We start from the raw sequence: 16,559 nt of genomic DNA on the forward strand, positions 1-16,559 counted from the left end.
AAATCCAATCTGCACTTTGTTAGAATATATAACACATTGGACCAAGCTATATTTCTAACAAAGACAAATCATTATTTCTTCTAGATTTTCCAGAACAAAAATTTTAAAAGAAATTCAAAAGACTTTGAAATAAGATTTAAATTTGATTCTACAGATTTTCTAGATTTGCCAGAATATTTTTTGGGAATTTTAATCATAATAAGTTTGAAGAAATATTTCACAAATATTCTTCGTCGAAAAAACAGAAGCTAAAATGAAGAATTAAATTAAAATGTATTTATTATTCTTTACAATAATAAAAAAAAACTTGAACATTGATTTAAATTGTCAGGAAAGAAGAGGAAATAATTTAAAAGGTAAAAAGGTATGTGTTTAAAAATCCCAAGATAATTTTTAAGGTTGTATTTTTTCTCTAAAATTGTCTCTCTGAAAGTTATAAGAAGCAAAGTAAAAAAATAAATGACTTCATTCAAACAAGTGAAGACCAAGTCTTTAAAATATTTTCCTGGATTTTCAAATTCCATTTGAGTTTTGTCTCTCTAAAAATTAAAAATGTCGAGCAAAGCGAGACCAGCTTGCTAGTAAATAAAAAACATTTTAAAAATAGAGGCAGCTCACTGGTAAGTGCTGCTATTTGAGCTATTTTTAGAACAGGCCAGCGGGCGACTCATCTGGTCCTTACGGGCACCGCTTTGGTGACCCCTGCCTTAAAGTATGATTCACATTCAGAATTTTCCATCCTAGTTGGAGTTGCAGACAACTTAATTACTGCTAAATAGCAGTTTTCAATAATGTCACAGAAGATTCAGGATTTGCTTCAACATTTAAGTGGTGAAACTTCCTATAAGAGGACAACTGTAGTGCTGTATTCTGCGGATCATGTCATATTTCATTTGAAATTTTTTTTTTTTCAATGGTCCTCAGTAGTCACGTACAAATTTGAGAGAATTATCCATATTAACTCTTTTTCCCCAGAGTCCCCAGTAAGACTGATCAGCACATTACTTCATAAATCCAGAGATTTAAAGATGTGTATGAGCTAACTGGGCAGTGGCTTTTTTACACATTTGATTTTATGCCTCCACAACCTGTAGAAAGGATGGTCCACACAACTACAGTTCAAAAAACTTGGTCCCCATAGCAAATGATAACCAGTGTGTGTGTGTGTGTGTGTGTGTGTGTGTGTCCACTGACTGGAAGCCGTGCATGTTGTGTGCACGCAGGAGGCTGTAGAAGTTCAGCGAATGGTCACCTCCAGTGGCCACAGTGCCCAGGTCTTCCTTCCCCTCCCGGATCATGGTTCTTTTCAGCAGGCTGGAACATTTCAGCGCCAGCTCCAGGGCGTCCATCCAGCATCGGCCTGCACAGAGAGGAGTCTGCTCCTTATTCTGCTCACTGGTTGAGTGGATCAGCTTGGCGTGCTGTCGACTTTGCACCCGTTTTAGTACACGCAAACCTTGAGTAGACCAGGTCTGATGTGTGTTTTAGTACATTTTCCTTTGTATCGTGAGGAGAAAAAATATATCATCCTAAACAAAGTCCAGTGTAAAATGTGTAATATTGTGTTTCAGCACCGAGGACAGCGCAACACAACTAATAGTGAGTCAGCATAATGAACACAACACTAATACAACTAACACTAACAGTTGTGTGTTTCAGCACCAAAGACAGCGCAACACAGCAAATTCTAACAGTTGTGTGTTTCAGCACCAAGGACAGCGCAACACAACTAATACTGAGTCATCATGATGGACACAGCTCCAAAACAACACTAACACAAGTAACACTAAGAGTTGTGTGTTTCAGCACCAAGGACAGCGCAACACAAAACATTCAAACATTTGTGTGTTTCAGCACCAAGGAAAGTGCAATACAAATAATACTAACAGTTGTGTGTTTCAGCACCAAGAACAGTGTAGCACAACTAATACAAACAACACAGTTGTGTATTTCAGCACCAGGGACAGTGCAAGTAACGCAATTGTGTTTCAACACTGAGGAAAACAACAGCTGCAAAACAACAGAAATGTGTGTTTCAGCACCAAGGACAGTGCAATAAAACTAACACTAACAGTTGTGTGTTTCAGCACCAAGGACAGTGCGGCACAACTAATACTAACACAGTTGTGTGTTTCAGCACCAAGGACAGTGCAACAGAACTAACACAAGTATGTGTTTCAGAACCATCGATAGGTCAATCCAACTAAGACTAACAACACATTTGTGTGTTTCAACACCAAAGACAGTGTAACACTAATAATACTAACAGTTGTATGTTTCAGCACCAAGGACAGTGACGCACAACTAATACTAACAACACGGTTGTGTGTTTAAGCAACCAAGGACAGTGCAACACGACTAATACTAACAAAGTTGTGTGTTTCAGCACCACGGACAGTGCAACAGGATTAATACTAACACAAGTATATGTTTCAGCACCAAAGACAGGTCAACACTACTGATACTAACAACACAGTTGTGTGTTTCAGCACTAACGACAGGTCAACACAACAAACACAAGTGTGTGTTTCAGCACCAAAGACAGTATAACACAACTAATACTAACCCAGTCGTGTGTTTCAGCACTAAGGATAGTGCAACAAAACTAATACCAACAGCACAGTTGTTTGTTTCAGCACCAAGGACAGTGCAAAACGACTAATACTAACACAGTTGTGTGTTTCAGCACTAACGGCAGCAAAGCACAACAGATCCTAACAAAGTTGTGTGTTTCAGCACCAAGGTCAGTGTAACATAACTAATACTAAAACAGTTGTGTATTTCAGCACTAAGGACAGTGCAACTAAACTAATACTAACAACACAGTTGTGTGTTTCAGCACCAAGGACAGTGCAACTCGACTAATACGTTGTGTATTTCAGCACTGAGGACAGTGCAACACAACAAATCCCAACCCAGTTGTGTGTTTCAGCACCAAGGACGGTGCAATAAAACTAATAACACAGTTGTGGGTTTCAGAACCAAAGACAGCGCTACACGACTAATACTAACACAGTTGTGTTTCAGCACCAAGGACAGAGTTATCAGGGCCTCATATTTTGGTATTGTCGTTGGCATGTTCTAGAAAAAAATACTTTATTGATGAGTTGTGTTAGAAAATATTAACGACAATTGCTTTTTCACCTTTAACGCCAAGCTAAGTTAGCTTAGCATATTATGAAGCTATGTTGAATAAGTTCTAGCATCAATAAAGTACAAAATGAATGAAAGTGGCCGAGGGATTAAAACAATTTTCTAGAATAATTGATATCATCACATCATTTTTCAGACATAAAGAGAGAAGATAATATCAGGACAATTATTGCTTAGTCAGCAAAGCCATCCATAAATTGTTGATATCAAAATCAAGGGTGGTATCAATATGTGATCGATACGAGAGTTATTGTGTACTATTGACTTTGTTTGGATCCCACAAATATGTTGTAGCAGAGAGTAAGGACTTAAATATCGTGTTGATATTGTTGGACTGTTAACACTCGCCATACATGAATAAAACATGTAAAGCTATTACATGTGGTCGGTATTGGTATCGACTTATCTCACTCATGGATGATCGATATCGGAATCGTCATCAAAAATCGCTGATCGAAACATCCCTAAAACATTTACTGTTCATTTTATTTTCAGGTCAGTTGTAGTGGCTTTCTTAATCCAGCAGATGGCGCCATCAGTTTCAGTGCAGTCTCAATACATCTAGTGAATGTGCCTAGCCCTCACTAAGTATTTTTCGACTACAGTGACAATAAAGAATTAGTTTGTACATGCCAAAGTATTTCTTCCAGTGAATTACAGTCGAACAAAAAAAGACATAAAGGGTGTATTTTGTCAGCTGCTGTGGTAGAAATTAGGTGAAAACTGACATGCTTTAGTTTTGACGCAAACTGAACAGGAAGTCCTTGTGTGTACGTTGTATATGTTGTTATTGTTTACGCTGCTTAGTGACAATGATGACATGAACAATACTGCACAAAACATTTGACACAGAAACGACCACAAGTTTATGCTGACATAAGCGGAGTTACACACACACTTTTTTTTTAGGAATAATAGAGAAAATGGAGGACTGGGACTGGATGGTTTCACTTCAATGTTTCTTTGGTCAACTTTGCTAAGTGTCACGAAAGAGACTTGGCAGTTTGCACGTGTCACCACAGACGTCACTCAAGCCAAGAGGCAGCGACAGCTGGTCTCCTACCATCAGACTCAGAAGCGGCGCGGAAGATGAGGTGGCTGCTGGGTAACGGCTGAGTGATGGATCCCACCGCCTCTCCTTTAGGACCCTGCGGACGAAAGGAAGGACATGGAAGTGACATCATCAATACAATTATAATATTCAGAAATACTAGTAGAATATCCAAAAATAATAGAATAATTTTCCAAAAATAACAGTATAATATCCAAAAATAATAGCATATTATCCAAAAATAATAGTATATTATCCAAAAACAATAGTATTTATCTAAAAATAATAGAGTATCCAAAAATAATATATAATGTCCAAAAACAATAGTATTTATTTAACAATAATAGTATAATATCCTAAATTAATCATATGATATCCAAAAACAATTGTATTCATCTAAAAATAATAGTATAATATCCAAAAATAAAAATATATTATCCCAAAACAATAGTATTTATCTAAAAATAGTGTAATATCCAGAAATAATTGTAAATATCCAAAAAATAGATATATTATTCAAAAAATAATAGTATAATATCCAAAAATATTAGTATAATATCCAAACATAATAGTACATTATCCAAAAGTCCACAAATAAGAGTAAAATATCCACAAATATTACAATAATATCCAAAAATATTAGTAAAATAGGCATGAATAATAGTATAATATCCACAAATAGTAAAATAGCCATAAATAATAGTATAATATCCAAATATAATAGAATATTCAAAAGTAATACTATAATAAGTAATGGTATAATATCCACAAATAAGAGACAATAATAGTAGTATATTATCCCAAAATAAAAGTGTATCCAAAAAATAACAATATATAATATATAAAAAATAGCATAATATCAGCAAATACGAGTATGACTTCCCAAAAAATAATAGTATATATCCAAAAATAATAGTAAATATCCACAAATAGTAAAATATCCAAACATAATAGTATAATATCCCTAAAAATAGTATAATATCCTAAAAATAATAGCATAATATCCACAAGTAATAGTAAAATATTCACAAATAATAGTATAATATCCACAAATAATGACAAAATATCCACAAATAATAATATAATATCCAAACATAATAGTATATCCACAAATATTAGTAGTATATCCGAAAAAAATAATGACATATATCCAAAAATAATAGTATAATATCCAAAAAATAATAGTAAGTTATCCACAAATAATAGTAAAATATCCACAAATAATAGTGTAATATTCACAATAATTAGTAAAATATCCACAAATAATACTGTAATATCTAAAAATATAGTAGAATATTCAAAATTAATAGTACAATATCCAAAAGTAATGGTATAATATCCACAAATAACAGTCAAATATCCAGAAATAATAGTATAATAACCACAAATATCACTAAAATATCCTGAAATAATAGTATAATATCCACAAATGTTTCTAAAATATTCCAAAGTAATAGTATAATATCCAGAAATAATTGTAAAATATCCAAAAGTAATAGTACAATATCCAAAAGTAATGGTATTCATTTCCACAAAGAAGAGTAAAATATCCACAAATAATAGTATAATATCTACAAATATTAGTAAACTATCCACAAATAATAGTACAATATCCAAATATAATAGTATATTATTCTAAAGTAATAGTGTAATATCCAGAAATAATAGTAAAATATCCAAAAGCCATTGTACAATATCCAAAAGTAATGTTATAATATCCACAAATAAGAGACAAATATCCAACAGTAATAGTAAAATATCCCAAAATAATAGTATAATACCCACAAATAATAGTAAAATATCAAAAGATTATAATAAAATATCTAAAAGCAATATTAAAATATCCAAAAGTAATTGTAAAATTTCCAAAAGTAATAGTAAAATATCCAAAAATAATAGTATTATATCCACAAATAATAGTATAATATCCAAAAATAATAGAATAATATCCACAAATATTAGTATTATATCCGAAAAATTAATGGTATACATCCAAAAATAATAGTATAATATTAAAAAATGAAAGTAAAGCCTCCACAAATAATAGTAAAAAAATCGACAAATAATAGTATAATATCAAAAAATAATAGTAGAATATTCAAAAGTAATAGTACAATATCCAAAAGTAATGGTATAATATCCAAAAATAAGAGTCACATATCCACAAATAGTAAAATATTCAATAATATTAGTAAAATAACCATAAATTATAGTATACTATCCAAATATAATAGTAAAATATTAAAAAGAAATAGTATAATATCCATAAATGAAAATAAAATATCCAAAAGTAATTGTAAAATATCCAAAAGTTATGATATAATATCCACAATTAAGAGTAAAATATCCACAAATAATAGTAAAATATCCCAATGTAATAGTACAATATCCAAATGTAATGTTGTAACATCCACAAATAAGAGTAAAATATCCACAAATAATAACAAAATATCCAAAAGTAATAGTACAATATCCAAAAGTAATGGTGTAATATCCACAAATAAGAGTAAATTATCCACACATAGCAAAATATCCAAAAGTAATAGTACAATATCCAAAAGTTATAGCAAAATACCCACAAGTAATAGTATAATATCCAAATAATAATAGTATATTATTCAAAAAAATAGTATAATATCCAAAAATAATAGTATAATATCCATAAATATTAGTATTATATCCCAAAAAATATTGGTATACCGTATTTCCTTGAATTGCTGCCTGTTGTATATATTATGCGCCTGCCTAGAATTACTGCCAGGTCAAACTCGTTTCGCAAAATAATTAGCGCATGCTTAGTATTACCGCCGGCTCAGGATTAACGCCGGGTCAAACTCGTTTCGCAAAATATTATTTTTATTAGCGCATGTCTAGAATTTCCATCAGGTCAAACTCGTTTCGCCAAATAATTAGCATACCCCTAGAATTTCCGCCGGGTCAAACTCGTCACGTCACAAGTGACCCTTCACCTGTCATCATTTTCAAAATGGAGGAGGGTGATTTCAATAATTTGAAATCGCAAAAAGGGAAGAAGATTAAGAGCTATTAAGTAGGATTTGAGGTCAAAGCTATTGAATATGCTAAAAAGAACAGTAAGCAGCTATGTTTTTTTAATATACCGTAGCTGCGTGTGTCAAATATGAGTCATTAAATGATTCCCGCCTCCTGGTGGTAGAGGTTGCTAGTGATCCTTCTTGCGACAACTCGGCTGCAGAAGAGGTGACAACAAGCAGCAAGAGTGAGCAGCGATCGTTTATTTTTTCCTCTCACTTGCACTTTTAACATGGAGGATTACATATCTAAAATAAAACCGTTTTCTAAACTGGACTTTCAGTCGAAGCAGAAGGTAATAAAGAAAGATCTCCATCGAGACAGAGAGACTTTTAAAACTGAAGAAAGATAAGGAAGACTTCTATAAACAAGTTATCGATGCTTTTGATCAGAAGGAGCTGCGCATGGACTTCTTCATTTATAAGTAAAGGTAAGACCATAATAACTTTTTTTTTATTAAATGTGCTTTTCATGATGGCATCCTTACATCACACTCAAATTTTTAAGCGCAGGCCTAAATTTACCGCATGCCTTTGGTAAGTGCCGGAGTGAGAAGAGATTTGAAAATACTTAGCGCATGCTTGCCTTTACCGCATGCCTTTGGTAAGCGTCGGAGTGAGAAGAGGTTTTAAATGAATTAGCGCCCCGGCGGCAATTCAAGGAAATACGGTATCTCCAAAAGTAACAGTAAAATATCCAAAACTAATAGTAAAATATCCAAAAGTAGAAGTATAATATTCAAACATGTTACTCTAAAAAGCTTTAAGATGGCTGCAGGCAGCAGAAGTTGTGACCTTGACGGCCCAGATGGATTGTTCCAGAGGGTGGAAGAGCTTGAAGCAGAAGCCGTCCTTCTTGGAGGGTCTCTCAATGAGCTCGCAGGCGTTGAGCAGCACCGTGCCCACCCACTGCCCGTTCTTGTGGGTCTTGTAAATGAGCAGCACGCCTGGCTTCAGGACGCACCACAGCTTGGTCCAACTTTTCAAGGTTCCGCGGATCTGCAGGAGGAGGTGAGATGGTTGGATCAGAAATATTTGTCATCCTTCTTCCTTGAAAGACCTCATCAGACTTAAGACTCCTTTGTTTTATCTTTAATCTCATTTAGTCACAAAAGTGATCATACATAAAAATAAATTAACTTTTTTCTACAAACATAAAAAAGTATTGACTTAAATTATTGAATGCTAATTAATTTAATGTTTTTCCTGTGACATGTGTCAAGTAATTTTAAGGATGAAAAAAACATTTTTTTAAATTAGATACAGTATGTTTGCAATAATATTTGATGTTTAGTCATTTTAAATTATTTTCATTGATTTTAAATGAAACATAATTAGATTTGAGATCCTTTTCTGGCTAATACTTTATTTTTTTTACCTTATCTAAAAAATAATATAAATAAACAAAAAAAGTACTTTCTCTTTTGTTTCATTTTAACCATTTAACAAAGATTTTATTTAATGTAGAATTGTAATTTATTAAATCATACTCATGCCCAAATAAACACAAACCATAACACAATATAATTAATATAAGCAAATTAGGTTGTTTTTGTTTTCTTTACACGTGTTAAACCAAGTGTTACTTATTTATTATTATTTTATTTTGGTATTTCCATCCATCCATTTTCTACCGCTTATTCCCTTTGGGGTCGCGGGTGCCTATCTCAGCTACAATTGCGCAGAAGGCAGGGTACCCCCTGGACAAGTCGCCACCTCATCGCAGTATTTTGGTATTTAATTTATTTAAAAAAATGTATATTGAACGTGCTTGAGTTTTATTCCTGAAATAAAATTGATAGCTTTTAGTGTTGACATGAATTTAGTAAAAGAGAAATATTTCTTATATGTTTACATAAATATTCATGTAAACATATACAAAAAAACCTAGATCTTACAGTTATTATTTATCATTTATTGTATTAGACATCTTCTGGATTAAACGTATTAAATATGTTCATTTTATCCAGAATATTATTCATTTCCACACTTCTATTACCTGTTTAATTGTGGTGATTCTAAATGTTATTATTATTATAATTTTTTAATATATGACATTTACTGTACTCATTGTTTATTTTTTTATAAAAAAGGACATAACAATATTGAATTGTGTGAAAGCAAATCCAACCAAAAGATGAAGTTAGTGTGCACTTTTATTTTGGATTTTTGTCTCATTCGAAATCCTGGTGTTTTTCTTTCGTTTAAGCATTCTAAAGCATACTATATGGCAACTTATTTTAAGTACACTGCGCATAATAAACGCAACATTATTAATATTGCTACTACGGATAATTTTATCAACAACTCCTTAAAACAGCCCACTACCTATAATATGGGCTTTCTAAACATCAGATCTTTGTCTCCCAAAACGTTATTAGTCAATGAGGTCATTAGAGACAACAACCTTAACGTCATCGGTCTTAGCGAAACCTGGATTAAACCAGACGACTTTTTTGCGATAAATGAGGCATCCCCTCCTAACTATACGAATGCGCATATTGCCCGTCACCTCAAAAGGGGAGGGGGTGTCGCACTAATATACAACGAAAACTTTAACTTTAGTCCTAACTTAAATAATAAATATAAATCGTTTGAGGTGCTTTCTATGAAGTCTGCCACACCTCTGCCTCTGTGCCTGGCCGTCATCTACCGCCCCCCAGGGCCCTATTCGGACTTTATTAGTGAATTCTCAGATTTTGTTGCTGATCTAGTGACGCACGCCGATAATATAATTATAATGGGGGACTTTAATATCCATATGAATACCCCATTGGACCCACCGTGCGTGGCGCTCCAGACTATAATTGATAGCTGTGGTCTTACACAAATAATACATGAACCGACGCATCGCAGCGGTAATACGATAGACCTAGTGCTTGTCAGAGGTATCACCGTTTCCAAAGTTACGATACTCCCGTATACTAAAGTATTGTCCGATCATTACCTTATAAAATTCGAAGTTCAGACGCATGTTCGTCAAACTAATAATAATAATAACTGCTATAGCAGCCGCAACATTAATGCTGCCACAACGACGACTCTTGCGGACCTACTGCCCTCGGTAATGGCACAGTTCCCAAAGTATGTGGGTTCTCTTAATAACCTCACTAACAACTTTAACAACGCCCTGCGCGAAACCATTGATAGTATAGCACCGCTGAAGTTAAAAAAGGCTCCAAAAAGGCGTACGCCATGGTTTACTGAAGAAACTAGAGCTCAGAAATTATTATGTAGAAAGCTGGAACGCAAATGGCGCACGACTAAACTTGAGGTGCACCATCAAGCATGGAGTGATAGTTTAATAACTTATAAACGCATGCTTACCTTAGCTAAAACTAATTATTACTCAAATCTCATCCGCATTAATAAAAACGATCCAAAATTTTTGTTTAGTACAGTAGCATTGCTAACCCAACAAGGGACTCCTTCCAGTAGCTCCACCCATTCGGCAGATGACTTTATGAAGTTCTTTAATAAGAAAATTGAACTTATTAGAAAGGAGATTAAAGACAATGCGTCCCAGCTACAACTGGGTTATAGTAACACAGATACGATTGTATATACGGCGGATACTGCAAATATCCAAAATAGTTTCTCTCGTTTTGATGAAATAACATTAGAAGGATTGTTACAACGTGTAAATGGAATAAAACAAACAACATGTTTACTTGACCCACTTCCTGGGAAACTTATCAAGGAGCTTTTTGTATTATTAGGTCCATCAGTGCTAAATATTATAAACTTATCACTTTCCTCGGGCACTGTTCCCCTTGCATTCAAAAAAGCGGTTATTCATCCTCTCCTTAAAAGACCTAACCTCGATCCTGACCTCATGGTAAACTACCGACCGGTGTCTCACCTTCCCTTTATTTCGAAAATCCTCGAAAAAATTGTTGCAGAGCAGCTAAATGAACACTTAGCGTCTAACAATCTATGTGAAACCTTTCAATCCGGTTTCAGGGCAAATCACTCGACTGAGACAGCCCTCGCAAAATTGACTAATGATCTATTGCTAACAATGGACTCTGATGCGTCATCTATGTTGCTGCTCCTCGATCTTAGCGCTGCTTTCGATACCGTCGATCATAATATTTTATTAGAGCGTATCAAAACACGAATTGGTATGTCAGACTCAGCCCTGTCATGGTTTAACTCTTATCTTACTGATAGGATGCAGTGCGTCTCCCATAACAGTGTGACCTCGGACTATGTTAAGGTAACGTGTGGAGTTCCCCAGGGTTCGGTCCTTGGCCCTGTACTCTTCAGCATCTACATGCTGCCGCTGGGTGACGTCATACGCAAATACGGTATTAGCTTTCACTGTTATGCTGATGACACCCAACTCTACATGCCCCTAAAGCTGACCAACACGCCGGACTGTAGTCAGTTGGAAGCGTGTCTTAATGAAATTAAACAATGGATGTCCGCTAACTTTTTGCAAGTTAATGCCAAAAAAACGGAAATGCTGATTATCGGTCCTGCTAGACACCGACCTCTATTTAATAATACAACTTTAACATTTGACAACCAAATAATAAAACAAGGTGACTCTGTAAAAAATCTGGGTATTATCGTCGACCCAACTCTCTCCTTTGAGTCACACATTAAAAGCGTTACTAAAACGGCCTTCTTTCATCTCCGTAATATCGCTAAAATTCGCTCCATTTTGTCCACTAAAGACGCCGAGATCATTATCCATGCGTTTGTTACGTCTCGTCTCGATTACTGTAACGTATTATTTTCGGGTCTCCCCATGTCTAGCATTAAAAGATTACAGTTGGTACAAAATGCGGCTGCTAGACTTTTGACAAGAACAAGAAAGTTTGATCATATTACGCCTGTACTGGCTCACCTGCACTGGCTTCCTGTGCACTTAAGATGTGACTTTAAGGTTTTACTACTTACGTATAAAATACTACACGGTCTAGCTCCAGCCTATCTTGCCGATTGTATTGTACCGTATGTCCCGGCAAGAAATCTGCGTTCAAAAGACTCCGGCTTATTAGTGATTCTTAGAGCCCAAAAAAAGTCTGCGGGCTATAGAGCGTTTTCCGTTCGGGCTCCAGTACTCTGGAATGCCCTCCCGGTAACAGTTCGAGATGCTACCTCAGTAGAAGCATTTAAGTCTCACCTTAAAACTCATCTGTATACTCTAGCCTTTAAATAGACCTCCTTTTTAGACCAGTTGATCTGCCGCTTCTTTTCTTTCTCCTATGTCCCCCCCTCCCTTGTGGAGGGGGTCCGGTCCGATGACCATGGATGAAGTACTGGCTGTCCAGAGTCGAGACCCAGGATGGACCGCTCGTCGGGTCCCAGGATGGACCGCTCGCCTGTATCGGTTGGGGACGTCTCTACGCTGCTGATCCGCTTGAGATGGTTTCCTGTGGACGGGACTCTCGCTGCGGTCTTGGATCCGCTTGAACTGAACTCTCGCGGCTGTGTTGGAGCCACTATGGATTGAACTTTCACAGTATCATGTTAGACCCGCTCGACATCCATTGCTTTCGGTCCCCTAGAGAGGGGGGGTTGCCCACATCTGAGGTCCTCTCCAAGGTTTCTCATAGTCAGCATTGTCACTGGCGTCCCACTGGATGTGAATTCTCCCTGCCCACTGGGTGTGAGTTTTCCTTGCCCTTTTGTGGGTTCTTCCGAGGATGTTGTAGTCGTAATGATTTGTGCAGTCCTTTGAGACATTTGTGATTTGGGGCTATATAAATAAACATTGATTGATTGAAGTAGGAGGTGGCTAACAATGAAGCTAATGGGATTACACTTTTGCGTCCATAAAGTCCTCTAAAAAACATCCAAAAAAACACCAACAATACTCCATTTACATGTCATTACATGAATATTAACAAGAATTAGCGATATTGTTATTATAAGCGCTAACGCAGAGGAACTACTTTTAGAGCGCTAACTAGCTCATGCTGCTACATTGACATATTGAGCTGCTGCATCGCCTCTGAGTTGGTGGAAGTTAATTTTAGATTACAAATCATGCCTCTCACCTGGAGAGTAGAAGATTGTGGACATGAACCCACAAGTTGGTCAACTTTGACATCCAACTTAGACCAGGAGATGGCCAGAAAGACACGATAAAATACTTTTGTTTTTAACACTTTGTGAGGATTATGATGAATTGTTGATGAAAAGGGGAAGATACAACCACCTTATCAGTCTTTATGCCAGTGAGAGCAGACATTGTACGGTAAGTGATTGCTTTACTATGTTTGTATATCTTGTTTAGCACTTAGCAAGTAAAGCGGCATTTGTTGAGCACACAGCTTCTGAAACTTGTAGGTCGTCCTCCTTATATTCATGTTCAAAAATAGAAGTTTCTGGATCATCATTTGTCCCCAAAGTAGTCTTTGTTGTCTTTTATCAAGTCTGCCATGAATAGTAGTCTTGTTGTCGTGGAAGGGTAAGTGAATGCGGTCATGCGTCTGTGAAATTAATATGCCGCCGTATGCTTAACATTATCAAAAAATTTAAATAGTACATGTTCTTATGAATGTTACTAGATACTACATATATACTTAACGGTGTGTCTACAACTTTGATGAAGGTTTTATATGCAGAATAGAGCAACTTTCATTAGGCTCATAGATAGCTGACTTTTGCTAGTGTTTGTTTTATGATTTAGAATGCATAAATAAAATAAAAAGTAGTATTGTTGTTGAAGGGAAAGTGAACGTCGTGATGAAAATATATTAATATGACATGTTATTATGAATGTTACTAGATAGTACATATATACTTACACGGATGGAGGATTTTTGAGCGCTTTATAGGCGGAATAGAACGACTCCACTGTTAGCTGACTTTTGCTAGCCTTACTTTACGATTTAGAATGTATAAAAAAATAAAAACTTGTGTTGTTGAAGGGAAAGTGAGCGTTGTGATGCTTCTGGGAAATTAATACGCCGCTGTATGCTAAAAATGATCAAAATATGTCAATATTACATGTTATCATGAATGTTACTAGATAGATTTTGTAAAGTGTTCATGTAAGGGGGAAGATATAAAGTCTTGTCTTAAAATGATCAAAATAAGTAAATATCACATGTTATTATGAAGGTTACCAGACACTACATATTAACTTACAGTGTTTGTATATAAAACCTTGGTGTTTTTTTAGAGCGCTTTATAGGCGGAATAGAGCGAATCCTATTCGCTTCATTGCTAGCTGACTTTTGCTAACGTTTATTTACGATTTACAACGCATCAAAAAAATAAAAGTAGTGATGTTGAAGGAAAAGTGACTGTTGCGATGCGTCTATGAAATTAGTACACCGCCGTATGTTTAAAATTATCAACATTTGAAAATATGACATGTTATTATGAATGTTACTAGATACTACATATATACTGAGAGTGTGAATATAAAACCTTCATGGCGGTTTTTTTTAGAGGTTTTTAGGTGGAATAGACCGCCTCCTATTAACTCAATTTTTAGCTGACTTTTGCTAATTTTTATTTACGATTTAGAATGCATAACAAAAAAAAGTGTTGTTGAAGGGAAAGTGAACGTTGTAATGCGTTTATGAAATTGATACACCACCGTACGCTTAAAATGATCAAAATAAGTAAATACTATATGTGATTATGAATGTTACTAGATACTATATATATACTTACAGTGTGTTTGTCATGTCTATTGATCATGTTTTTGGTTAGCCATGTGCTGTCCGTTTTATGGACTCTTGGGGCGGCATAGCTCGGTTGGTAGAGCGGCCGTGCCAGCAACTTGAGGGTTGCAGGTTCAATTCCCGCTTCCACCATTCTAGTCACTGCCGTTATGTCCTTGGGCAAGACACTTTACCCACCTGCTCCCAGTACCACCCACACTGGTTTAAATGTAACTTAGATATTGGGTTTCACTTTGTAAAGGGCTTTGAGTCACTAGAGAAAAGCGCTATATAAATATAATTCACAAATATAATTCACTCTTTTTAGTTCCTGGTTGTGCACTCTTGCTGGTTTTGTTTCCATGACTACTCATTAGTGTCAGCTGTCTCACGTTTTGCACTCGCGCACCTGTCACTAATCAGGTCGGTATTATTTGAGCTTACAGTTGCCAGGCAGTCGGCATGGCGACATTACCGCCTGGACACCCATGCTATGTGATATCTTTACTACTCATGTCATGTTGCCATAGTTTTCTTGCCAAGTGAGTTTTGTGTATTCTTGTCAAAGTAAGTGTTTATTTGTTTCATGTTCATAGTTTTTTGCCCAAGCGCTAGTTTTTGTTTCATTAGTCAAGTTTGTTGTCCGCCTTTGTGCGCACCTTTAGTTTTGTACCTTTTGTTAGAGTTAAAATAAAATCATGTATTTACCTCCAAGCCATGTCCGATCCAACTTTATTTGCATCTCGGGAAAACAAACACCCCAAAGTCCACGCTTTGGCAGTGTATTTAAAACCTTGGTTGTTTTTTAGAGCGTCTTATTGGCGGAATAGAGCGACTCCTATTAGCTTCATTGCTAGCTGACTTTTGCTAATGTCTATTTACGATTTACAACACATCAAAAAATAAAACGTAGTGTTGTTGTTGAAGGGAAAGTGAACGTTGTGATGTGTCTGTGAAATTAATACTCCACCGTATGCTTAAAATGATCAAAAATTGTCAATATTACATGTTATTATGAATGTTACTAGATACTACATATATACTTACAGTGTATATAAAACCTTCATGGAGGTTTTTTTTTTGAGGTTTTTAGGCGCAATAGACCGACTCCTATCAGCTCCATTATTAGCTGACTTTTGCTAACGTTTAGTTACGATTTAGAATGTATAACAAAATAAAAAGTAGTGCTGTTGAAGGGAAAGTGAACGTTGTGATGCGTCTATGAAATTAATACGCCACCGTATGCTTAAAATTATTGAACAATTTAAATAGTACGTTATTATGAATGTTACTAGATACTACATGTATACTTAACAGCGTGTATACAACTTTGATGAAGGTTTTTCAGCGCTTTATAGGCCAAATAGAGGGACTCCTATTAGCTCCATTGCTAACTGACTTTTGCTAACATTTATTTACGATTTACAACGCATCACAAAATATAAAGTAGTGTTGTTGAAGGGAAAGTGAAGGTTGTGATCCGTCAGCGAGATTAATACACCACCGTCTGCTTAAAATTATCAAAATATTACATGTTATTATGAATGTTACTAGATACCACATATATACTTACATTGAGTATATAAAACCTTCATGGAGGTTTTTTTTTTGAGGTTTTTAGGTGGAATAGACCGCCTCCTATTAGCTCCATTGTTAGCTATATTTTGCTAATGT

General features: G+C 35.3%; 1 protein-coding gene across 9 annotated transcripts in view; it reads right to left on the reverse strand.

The window, feature by feature from the left end:
- osbpl8 (oxysterol binding protein-like 8) overlaps positions 1 to 16,559 on the reverse strand; it is a 200,896-nt gene that overhangs the window by 42,089 nt on the left and 142,248 nt on the right. For all 9 annotated transcript variants that reach the window (XM_061913980.1, XM_061913983.1, XM_061913979.1 and 6 more), the window contains 3 exons: positions 8,050 to 8,253; positions 4,217 to 4,301; positions 1,195 to 1,360 (listed from right to left, as the gene is read on the reverse strand). In XM_061913980.1, coding sequence (XP_061769964.1) covers positions 1,195 to 1,360; positions 4,217 to 4,301; positions 8,050 to 8,253 — 455 coding nt within the window. The remainder of the gene's footprint in view (positions 1 to 1,194; positions 1,361 to 4,216; positions 4,302 to 8,049; positions 8,254 to 16,559) is intronic.

This window comes from Nerophis ophidion, linkage group LG10 (genome assembly GCF_033978795.1).
Source record: "Nerophis ophidion isolate RoL-2023_Sa linkage group LG10, RoL_Noph_v1.0, whole genome shotgun sequence".
NCBI classification, from domain to species: Eukaryota; Metazoa; Chordata; class Actinopteri; order Syngnathiformes; family Syngnathidae; genus Nerophis; species Nerophis ophidion.